This window comes from Bombina bombina, chromosome 3, assembly GCF_027579735.1.
Source record: "Bombina bombina isolate aBomBom1 chromosome 3, aBomBom1.pri, whole genome shotgun sequence".
In the NCBI taxonomy this organism is placed as follows: domain Eukaryota; kingdom Metazoa; phylum Chordata; class Amphibia; order Anura; family Bombinatoridae; genus Bombina; species Bombina bombina.
The window spans coordinates 1,274,690,818-1,274,702,386 of NC_069501.1; the positions used below are offsets into that span (position 1 = coordinate 1,274,690,818).

At 41.6% G+C, this 11,569-nt stretch overlaps 1 protein-coding gene across 1 annotated transcript; it reads right to left on the reverse strand.

Annotated features, from left to right (window-relative positions):
• Positions 1-988: 988 nt before the first annotated feature.
• On the reverse strand, positions 989-2,059 carry LOC128652736 (olfactory receptor 52E8-like). Its single transcript, XM_053705668.1, has one exon. The coding sequence runs from the start codon at positions 1,937-1,939 to the stop codon at positions 989-991; it is 951 nt and encodes a 316-aa protein (XP_053561643.1). The 5' UTR covers positions 1,940-2,059.
• Positions 2,060-11,569: the final 9,510 nt, after the last annotated feature.

An 11,569-nucleotide genomic window follows, 5' to 3' on the forward strand; every position in this document is an offset into this window, starting at 1 on the left:
TGTGTGAGTTGAGGATGGAGGACGGAGCAAATGTCCGTTCTGATAGCGGGCCACAACTATAACATTGTCTAACATACGTTTATCTATCTATCTATCTATCTATCTATCTATCTATCTATCTATCTACCTATCTATCCATCTATCATCTATCTATCTATCTATCTATCTATCTAAATCTATCTATCTATCTATCTATCTATCTATCTATCTATCTATCTATCTATTTCCAGTTATATATTAATAATTTTGAGAATAATGCAGAATATATACTCTTATGCAACCTGTAGCACTGCGTGCAGCCTTGTGAGATCCTTCTAATGTGAGGTGTAACCTACCAATTATAAAAGCTCCCTACTTGTGGGTCTATATAGTATTTTTATCTTTAAAAAAAACCTTCCATATCAGCTTTTTGAACAGCTGTAAAGGGACTTCACTTGTAAGGGAGTAAAGTATAAATTCATGTTTTCCAGTAGAATAAATAAGTTACATTTCATACAACTAGCGGTTTCTTATAATTCTACTTTATTATTTTACTGTTGGGCAGGCTGGGCTAAGGAGGAGGGTACATAATTGCCTCTTACACCACCATGACCATTGTAAAGAAAACATAAAACTCAATCTACTGACCCTGTATGGAGATTTTCAGTGGCAATTACATTTCATTTGTGTTGGTAAACATATATTACCTTATAATTCGTGGAGAAACTGTAATTTTATTCATGGAAAGATAAGGGACATTTCTTGTATTAAAATATAATTAGATCGTGTATTGCTGACATTGTAGGGACCAGGGACATGTAATGAAATAGCTCAGATTATCTTTACAGAACAGATTTTACACATTTGAAATATATCTATATCTATATCTAGCTATATATATCTTTTTATATATACATACACACATATTCATATGATCATTTGCATTTTTTCCAACGTAATGGAGCACTTATGTCTTGTTGAACTCAACGTTTACAGATGTTGAGAGGACTCAGAGATTTTTGCGCCATGCCTTTACTAAGCATTTTCTGATCTCTCTTACCCCAAAGCCATAAATAAGTGGATTGAGGGCGGCTGGAATAATAAGATATATTGCACTAAAAAGATTTTGGATGTCAATTGAAATGGAACTCTGTATTCTGTAAACGATGGAAGAAGAAAGGGCGCTCATGTGAAATGTTATGGCGACAGACAGGTGTGTACCACACGTGTGCAGGGCTTTGTGTTTGGCCTTTCCAACAACAATTTTCATGGCTGTATTAAGAATATTTGAGTAGGAAACAAGCAGGAAGGAGAGGTCAGCTACAGTGACCAAGATTCTTATTATAAGTCCAGCAACTAGTGAGGTAGAGATATTGCCACATCCAAGATTCAGAAGTCCCATGTTTTCACAAACAAAGTTTAGGATTATGTTTGACTTGCAGTACTGAACCTGAGAAGCCAATAAGATTAATGGCAGCACAAGACAAATACTCCGCATTATAGCAATGAAAGATAGCTGGGCAAGTAAGCGGTTTGTCATGATGTCATGATAACGCAGTGGTCTGCAAATTGCCACATATCTGTCTAACGCCATCAATAACACCACAGCAGACTCATATGTAACCATGAAATAAATTGTGAACATTTGCAGAAGACATCCAGACAAAGTGATCTGGTTTAGATCAAATAAAAGGCCCAACAGAAATTTTGGCAAGATGGCAGTGGAAGAGAAAAGGTTAACAAGAAGCAAGACAGAGATAAGTGAGTACATCGGAGAATGAAGACTCTTCTCAGCCCAGATCCTATAGATAATAAGAAAATTGGCAGTCAGAATCACCAAATAGATGGCCAGAAATGGGATTACCAGAAACGGCCTATGACTTGCTGTCCCAGGAAATCCTAAAAGGACAAATTCTGTGTGAGAGAAAGGGTGGCTCTGATTTGTGCTTCGTTCCTTCATGGTTGGTTGCAATGAGCACTTACATTACATTTGTGTTGGTAAAAATATATTAGTAGCAAATGTCCAATCATGCAACAGCACACCAAACCTTATGTATACTCAGTGTCATTATAGCGTTGGCTTCTTCTTCATCTCTTTACTAAAATTTTAAGCTGGAAATAAAAAAAAAAACAGAAAATAAAATGTTAATTTTTAAAACCAATAGTTGTTTTATATGGATTTAATTCAGGTGTGTAGCATTTTCTGAGGTTTTACTTAGCGTCTTTATATGGATTTAAATGGATTTAAGTCAGGTATATAGCATTTGCTGAGGTTTTACTCAGCGTCTTTATATGGATTTAATTCAGGTGTGTAGCATTTGCTGAGGTTTTACTCAGTGTCTTTACATGGATTTAATTCAGGTGTATAGCATTTTCTGAGGTTTTACTCAGCGTCTTTATATGGATTTAATTCAGGTGTGTAGCATTTGCTGAGGTTTTACTCAGCGTCTTTATATGGATTTAATTCAGGTGTGTAGCATTTGCTGAGGTTTTACTCAGCGTCTTTATATGGATTTAAATCGTGTGTAGCATTTGCTGAGGTTTTACTCAGCGTCTTTATATGGATTTAATTCAGGTGCGTAGTATTTGCTGAGGTTTTACTTAGCGTCTTTATATGGATCTAATTCAAGTGCGTAGCATTTGCTGAGGTTTTACTCAGCGTCTTTATATGGATTTAAATCATGTGTGTAGCATTTGCTGAGGGTTTATTCAGCGTCTTTATATGGATTTAATTCAGGTGCGTAGCATTTGCTGAGGTTTTACTCAGCGTCTTTATATGGATCTAATTCAGGTGCGTAGCATTTGCTGAGATTTTACTTAGCGTCTTTATATGGATTTAAATGGATTTAATTCAGGAGTGTAGCATTTGCTGAGGTTTTACTCAGAGTCTTTATATGGATTTAATTCAGGTGTGTAGCATTTGCTGAGGTTTTACTCAGCGTCTTTATATGGATTTAATTCAGGTGTGTAGCATTTGCTGAGGTTTTACTCAGCGTCTTTATATGGATTAAATTCAGGTGTGTAGCATTTGCTGAGGTTTTACTCAGCGTCTTTATATGGATTAAATTCAGGTGTGTAGCATTTGCCGAGATTTTACTCAGCGTCTTTATATGGATTTAATTCAGGTGTGTAGCATTTGCTGAGGTTTTACTCAGCGTCTTTATATGGATTTAAATGGATTTAAGTCAGGTATATAGCATTTGCTGAGGTTTTACTCAGCGTCTTTATATGGATTTAATTCAGGTGTGTAGCATTTGCTGAGGTTTTACTCAGTGTCTTTACATGGATTTAATTCAGGTGTATAGCATTTTCTGAGGTTTTACTCAGCGTCTTTATATGGATTTAATTCAGGTGTGTAGCATTTGCTGAGGTTTTACTCAGCGTCTTTATATGGATTTAAATCGTGTGTAGCATTTGCTGAGGTTTTACTCAGCGTCTTTATATGGATGTAAGTGTAAGGTTAGAGGTGTTTAGACTCGGGGTTCATGTTAGGGTGTTAGGTGCAGACTTAGAAAGTGTTTCCCCATAGGAAACAATGGGGCTGCGTTGGGAGCTTAACGCTGCTTTTTTGCAGGTGCCCCATTGTTTCCTATGGGGGAATCGTGCACGAGCACGTTTTGTCAGCTTACCGCTACCGTAAGCAACGCTGGTATTGAGGGTTGAAGTGGCGGTAAATTCGGCTCAACACTCCCTTTTTTGAGCCTAACGCAGCCCCTCAGACAACTCTCAATACCAGCATTGTTTGGAAGCAGCGGTAGGAAAAAAAGCTGCGTTAGCTACGTTGGTCTTTACCGACAAAACTCTAAATCTAGCCGATTGCCTCCTATGGAGGTGGTGAAGTAAGTTTGTGCTTGATTTCTACGTTGATATGCACTTCTCAGCAATTTGAAGCCCAATTCCTCTCAGAGTACAGTGAATGTCAGAGGGATGTGAAGGGAGTATAACCTATTGAATTTTATGGTTTCCTTGCGGGAAATCTTTTTTATAGTTTCTCTGTTATCGGCCGTAGAGATTCATCTCCTACCTCTCTTTTCAGATCGACGATATACTCTCATATTCCATTACCTTTACTAATAACTGTTTCAGTACTGGTTTGGCTATCTGCTATATGTGGATGGCTGTCTTTTGGTAAGTATGTTTTCATTACTTAAGACACTCTCAGCTTGTCAGGGTGCCAGGAATCAGACTGAGACGAGAAGTGCAAAAGTAATCACACCTTTATTAATAGCAAAAAATAATAAAAAGTCCACAAGTCAAATAACAAGCCAGGAGTAAAAACCAGAGCTGGTAGTCAGACAAGTCAGGAGCCAAAGCGAATAGTCAGACAAGCCGGAATCAGGAACAAGGAAAACGGCAGAGTCAGGAACAAGCCAGGGATCAGGAACCAGGAAGAACGTCAGGCAGCCAGGTAATACACAGGAACTCTCACAAACAGGTCTGAGACAACGCAAAGGCAAAGCATACTGAACAGAGGCCCTTTAAATAATAAGTGATGACATCACAATTCTGAGACTGCATCCTGTCTCACACGGATGATGCACACCAGTCTGGCCATAAAAGGAAGTGCAGGAAATGAGTAGCATCCCCCACAATGCAGCATAGTCAGGATGAGAGTTGAGTAAAATGGCTGCCATCAGCACATGGCAAACAAAACAGGGAAAAAACCCAGAACAGAGATATGGTTTGGCACATTATGTATTGATATAAAGTTCTAAATATATGTATTGTATTTATATTTGTCATGAGTCAGGTTTATGTATATTTCCTTTTGCAGACTATCAGTTTCATATTTGGGAAAAAATATATTTAGGAAAATATTTTTCTTACCTGGGGTATAGTCTTTTTTTCAAATTGACTGCTTTTGCATTGAGTTTTCGCGGCCAAAATTAAACCAGTGAGGTCGCAAAATGCCAATGTTTATTGTGTCATATTTGGCGCGAGAAGTTTTTTGGCGTGAAGGTACGTCCAGTGACACAAATTCGTCATTTCCGGCGTCTTAGTTGATGCCAAGTTTCCTTGCACAAGGATGGTTGAAACCCATAATTCGCCATGAACGGGGATAACTTGGAGGAAGCATTAATAGCACTATTACGAGCAAACTCTGCCCAAGGTAACAGTTCAGACCAATTATTGTGGTGATCTGAGACATAGCAATGGAGGAACTGTTCCAGAGCTTGATTAGACCGTTCCACAGCCCCATTGAATTGAGGGTGATATGCCGAGGAGAAGGAAAGCTGGATCCCCATTTGAGCACAAAAGGAACGCCAAAATCTGGAGACAAACTGGCTACCCCGGTCCGACACTATCTCCTTAGGTAACCCATTTAAATGGAAGACCTCCCGGGCAAAAATTGAAGCAAGCTCCTGAGCGGTAGGCAGCTTAATCAAGGGAATGCAATGTGACATTTTAGAAAAATGGTCAACCACCATAAGGACAACAGTATTGCCATTGGAAACAGGGAGCTCGACAATGAAGTCCATGGAAAGATGTGTCCAAGGATGCTCACCATTAGCAATAGGTTGATGAAGACCCACAGGAAGACGTAGAGGAGTCTTATTCTGTGCACAAACTGAGCAGGAGGCAACATACGCAGCAACATAAGAACGAAGGCCTGGCCACCAGAATTGTCGAGTGACAGACCAAATCATTTGGTTCTTGCCTTGGTGACTTGCGGCTTTAGGATAGTGGTAAGTGTGCAAAAGTTTAGTTTGAAGATTCTCAGGAACAAAACACTTACCACTAGGTTTCTCAGGAGGTGCATTGGTTTGTGCAGCCAGAATCTCCTCCCCCAAGGGAGAAGTCAAATTAGTACGTATGGTAGCCAAAATATGGTCAGGAGGTATCAACTTGGAATAAAATATGGTCAGGAGGTATAACAGGAGTAGGAACAGACTCCTCCTTGGACAGAGGCGAAAATTGTTGAGAGAGTGCATCAGCCCTAACATTCTTACTACCAGGCAGGTAGGAGACCACATAATTAAACTGAGACAAAAATAGCGCCCATCTGGCCTGTCGTTTTGCTTCTGATAGATAAGTTAAATTCTTGTGGTCACTAAGAATGAGCACTGGCATGCTAGTACCCTCGAGAAGATGCCTCCATTCCTTGAGTGCCAAAATTATGGCCAGTAATTCCCTGTCGCCAATGTCATAATTGCACTCCGCTGGAGAAAATTTCTTAGAGAAGAAACCACACAGATGCAAGGAACCATCAGGCATAGGAAGTTGAGACAAGAGGGCACCTACTCCAGTCTCAGATGCATCAACCTCAAGAATGAAAGGCAGGACAGGGTTAGGATGAGCCAGAACTGGAGCAGCAGCAAAGGCAGTCTTAAGACTATCAAAGGCCTTAATTGCAGTAGGGACCAATGGAGTGGATCATTCTCTTTACGGGTCATGTCTGTGATAGGTTTGACCAAGGAAGAAAAGTTTTTAATAAACTTTCTATAGTAATTGACAAACCCCAAAAAACGTTGAATAGACTGAAGACCAACTGGGCAAGGTCACTGCAGAACTGCAGATAACTTGTTAGGATCCATGGAGAACCCTGCAACGGAGATAACATAACCAAGAAAGGTTACTTGAGTCTGATGGAACTCACATTTCTCGAGTTTGCAAAACAGGCTGTTCTCACGTAGTCTCTGAAGAACCTGTGTAACATCAGAACGATGAGCCTCAAGTGTGGGTTAGTGTATGAGGATGTCGTCTAAGTACACCACAACACACTGTTGCAACATATTTTGTAGGACATCATTAATAAATTCCTGAAAAACAGCAGGAGCATTACATAGGCCAAAGGGCATTACAAGATATTCATAATGCCCGCTCCTGGTGTTAAATGCTGTTTTCCATTCGTGGCCCTCCTTTATCCTAACGAGATTGTACGCTCCTCTCAAATCAAGTTTAGTAAAGACCGTAGTTCCGTAATGAGCGGAATAGGGTAAGCATTCTTAATGGTAAGACGATTAAGACCCCTATAATTGATGCATGGTCTTAACTCACCACCCTTTTTCTTCACAAAGAAAAAGCCAGCCCCTGCAGGAGGGCAGGATTTGCGGATGATCCCCACGTGACAGAGCATCGGCAACATACTGCTCCATAGCACAATTCTCTGCAACAGACAAAGGGTACACCCAGCCCGAGGAGGAATGGCTCCGGGTTGCAGGTCTATGGCACAATCGTAAGACCGGTGAGGAGGCAACGTACCAGCATGCACCTTGTCAAAAACGTCTAGTAACTCTCGGTACTCCTCTGGCAATTGAGATACCGAAGAAGTGCACAAGACTTTAACTGATTTCCGAAGACAAGTGGAAATACATTGCGGGACCACGACAAAATTTCGGACCTGCGCCAGTCGAGACTGGGATTGTGCTTTTGGAGCCAGGGATAACCCAGAACATCTGGAAAATGAGGAGAGTTTATCACCTGGAACTGGAGGGTTTCAAAATGGATAGCCCCAACAGCCATGGACAACGGAGCAGTTTCATGAGTAACGAGTGCGGGCTGAAGGGGCCTGCCATCAATGGCCTCAATAGAAAGCAGAATGGACCGAGGCAAAACAGGAATGGAGGGCTTTGATACAAAAGCACTGTCAATGAAATAGCCTGCAGCACCGGAGTCAACAAGACCCTGAGTGACTATGGAGGAGTCCAACCAGGAAAGGACAACCGTGACCAAAGGTTTCTCCTTAAGCGGTTCCGGGGACGAGGATAAACCACCCAAGGTCTGCCCCCAACAGGACCTTAGGTGTGAGCGTTTCCCGGACGTGTAGGACAAGACCTTAAAGGTGGCCCTGTAACCCACAATAGAGGCAGAGCCCCTCCCTCCTCCTAAAGGCCCTCTCCGCCGCGGAGAGACGCGTGAATCCCAACTGCATCAGTTCAGCAGTACCTGGTGACTCAGGACCAGGAGGCATGGGAGGAGAGGGAGGCACGGGTGGGAATGAAAACGTAGAAGACAACGGAACAGGAGGCTTCCACAAGCGCTCCTTGAAAGAGGGCCTCTCTCTGAGTCTGATGTCAATTAGGATAAAAAAAGACACCAATGCCTCGAGATCCTCTGGTTAATCTCTGGCAGCAACTTCATCTTTAATCGCATCAGAGAGCCCATGAAAGAAGGCGGCAACAAGGGCTTCATTGTTCCAACCTACCTCTGCGGCAAGCGTACGTAACTCAATAGCATACTGAGCAACCGATCTTGTACCTTGCTGAATGGACATGAGTCATTTAGCAGCAGAGGAGGAGCGAGCCAGAACGTCAAATACCCTTCAAAAGAAGGCCACAAATTCAGGGTAATTTGAAATCACAGGTTTATTAGTCTCCCACAAGGGATTAGCCCAGGCAAGAGCTGTGTTAGAGAGTAATGAGATGAGAAATCACACCTTAGCTCTGCCAGAGGGAAACACCTGAGGTAACATCTCAAAGTGAATGCCCACCTGGTTCAAAGACCCTCTGCACTGAATAGGATCGCCTCCATATCACTGAGGTAGAGGTGCAGAACTGGACATGCTCCTGGTAGGCATAGGTGCAGCAGCGGAAACAGAAGCAGCCATAACTTGCGGGACACTTTGGTCCAAATATGCAGTGCGAGTCAGCAGGGTTTGCAGGGCTAGTGCAAATTGATCCAAGCTGTGATCCTGTACATCCATCCTAGAAATGATGGCAGGTAAAGGTGGATAATTAGCACCATCAGGATTCATGGCCTCTGCGTAATGTCAGGGTGCCAGGAATCAGACTGAGACAAGAAGTGCAAAAATAATCACACCTTTATTAATAGCAAAAAATAAGAAAATGTCCACAAGTCAAATAACAAGCCAGGAGTCAAAACCAGAGCTGGTAGTCAGATGAGCTGAGTCAGGAGCCAAAGCGAATAGTCAGACGAGCCGGAATCAGGAACAAGGAAAACAGCAGAGTCAGGAACAAGCCAGGGATCAGGAACCAGGAAGGACTTCAGGCAGCCAGGTAATACACAGGAACTCTCATAAACAGGTCTGAGACAACGCAAAGGCAAAGCATACTGGACAGAGGCCCTTTAAATAATAAGTGATGACATCACAATTCTGAGACTGCATCCTGTCTCACACGGATGATGCACACCAGTCTGGCCATAAAAAGAAGTGCAGGAAATGAGCAGCATCCCCCACAATGCAGCATAGTCAGGATGAGAGGTGAGTAAAATGGCTGCCAGCAGCACATGGCAAACAAAACAGGGAAAAAACCCGGAACAGAGATATGGTTTGGCACTTTATGTATTTATATAAAGTTCTAAATATATGTATTGTATTTATATTTGCCATGAGTCAGGTTTATGTATATTTCCTTTTGCAGACTATCAGTTTCATATTTGGGAAAAAATATATTTAGGAAAATATTTTTCTTACCTGGGGTATAGTCTTTTTTTCAAATTGACTGCTTTTTCATTAAATTTTCGCGGGCAAAATTAAGCCAGCGAGGTCGCAAAATGCCGATGTTTATTGTGTTATATTTGGCGCAAGAATTTTTTTGGTACGTCCGGTGACACAAATTCATAATTTCCGGCATCTTAGTTGACGCCGAGTTTCCTTGCACAAGGTTGCGTCTGCAATGATGCGAGTGGTGTGTCATTTCTGGCTGTTGTTAGCGCCAAAAAATTTCATTTTGCGTTGTGCGTCATACTTCCCGTCAAATAATTTCATTATTTAAAAACCCCATTCCTATATGCCTCTTGCCTTTTTCTATGTCAGAGGGCTATGCTGTTTGGATGTCTCAATCTGATCCTGTCTCAGAAACCACTGTTGGAACCCTGCTGCCTGATAACAGCTCTACCACAGCTTTTACATGCAGAGAATGTGTCCATTAGTAATAGTACAATGCCTGTTGTTCCTTCAACATCTAATGTACATGATATCCCTGCGAATATAAAAGATTTTATTGCTGATGCGATTCCTTCAACATCTAATTTACATGATATCCCTGTGAATATAAAAGATTTTATTGCTGATGCGAAACTATTGCCTAGATTACGAGTTTTGCGGTAACAGGGGTGCGTTGCTAACTTGCAGTTTATTCTCACCGCTCCCTTACCTGCAGCGCTGGTATTACAGGTTTTTATCACTCCAATACCAGCGCTGCTTAAGTCAGCGGTGAGCTGGTTATACGTACTCGTGCACGATTTCCCCATAGACTTCAATGGGGAGAGCCGGCTGAGAAAAAGTCTAACACCTGCCAAAAAGCAGCGTAAAACTCAGTAACGCAGCCCCATTAATTCCTATGGGGAAACACATTTTGGGGCCTAGTTATCAACGTGTCTACTTTTCCTGCCTTCACCGGCCCAATACGCTCGCCTAAGCTCGCCTCACATCGCCGCCGCGGACCTGCAAAATTCGCCTAAGTTATCAAAAAAGCTGTCAAAAAGCCGCGCACCAAGTACTGGGCGATGAGCAGCGGACTGTGAGAGTTATCACTCATCCGATCTCGCTGCTCTTCGGCTTTTTCACAGCTTTCTTGCTAGCCTCTCACTAAGCACCCACACTAAACTACACTGTTCTACCCCCTATACCGGCGCCCCCGGAGCCCCCTACAACTCAATAAAGTTACTAACCCCTAAACCGCCGCTCCTAGACACTGCCGCAACTCTTATAAATGTATTAATCCCTAATCCGCCGCTCCTAGACACTGCCGCAACTCTTATAAATGTATTAATCCCTAAACTGCCGCTCCCGGACACCGCTGCCACCTACATTATACCTAGTAACCCCTATCCTGCCCCACCTATACCGTTGCCCTCTATAATAAAGTTATTAACCCCTATCCTGCTGATCCCGCACCTCGCCGCAACTAAATAAATAGTTTAACCCCTAAACCGCCGCTCCCTGACCCTGCCGCAACCTATATTAAATTTATTAACCCCTATCCTGCCCCCCCTACACCGTCGCCACCTATAATAAATTTATTAACCCCTATCCTGCCCCCCACTACACCGCCGCCACTGTAATAAAATTATTAACCCCTAAACCTAAGTCTAACACTAACCCTAACACCCCCTAACTTAAATATTAATTAAATAAATCTAAATAATATTTCTATTATGAACTAAATTAATCCTATTTAAAACTAAATACTTACCTTTAAAATAAACCCTAATATAGCTACAATATAAATAATAATTATATTGTAGCTATCTTAGGATTTATTTTTATTTTACAGGTAACTTTCAATTTATTTTAACTAGGTACAATAGCTATTAAATAGTTATTAACTATTTAATAGCTTACCTAGCTAAAATAAAGAGAAATTAACCTGTAAAATAAAAACTAACCTAAGTTACAATTACACCTAACACTACACTATACTTAAATAAATTATTCCTATTTAAAACTAAATACTTACCTGTAAAATAAACCCTAAGATAGCTACAATGTAATTAAATTGATAAAATTCTATCAGCCAATTGGAATCTAAGGGATGCCATCTTGGATGACGTCACTTAAAGGTACCTTCATTCAGCAAGAAGACGTCGGAAGAAGAGGATGCACCGCACCGGATGTTTTGAAGATGGAGCTGCTCCGCATCGGTCGGATGAAGATATAAGAGGCCCTCTGGGTTAAGACTTCTGC

Bases quoted from the DNA above. Each gene is read 5' to 3' on its own strand.
- LOC128652736 (XM_053705668.1), bottom strand. From the start codon at position 1,939: ATGAAGGAACGAAGCACAAATCAGAGCCACCCTTTCTCTCACACAGAA.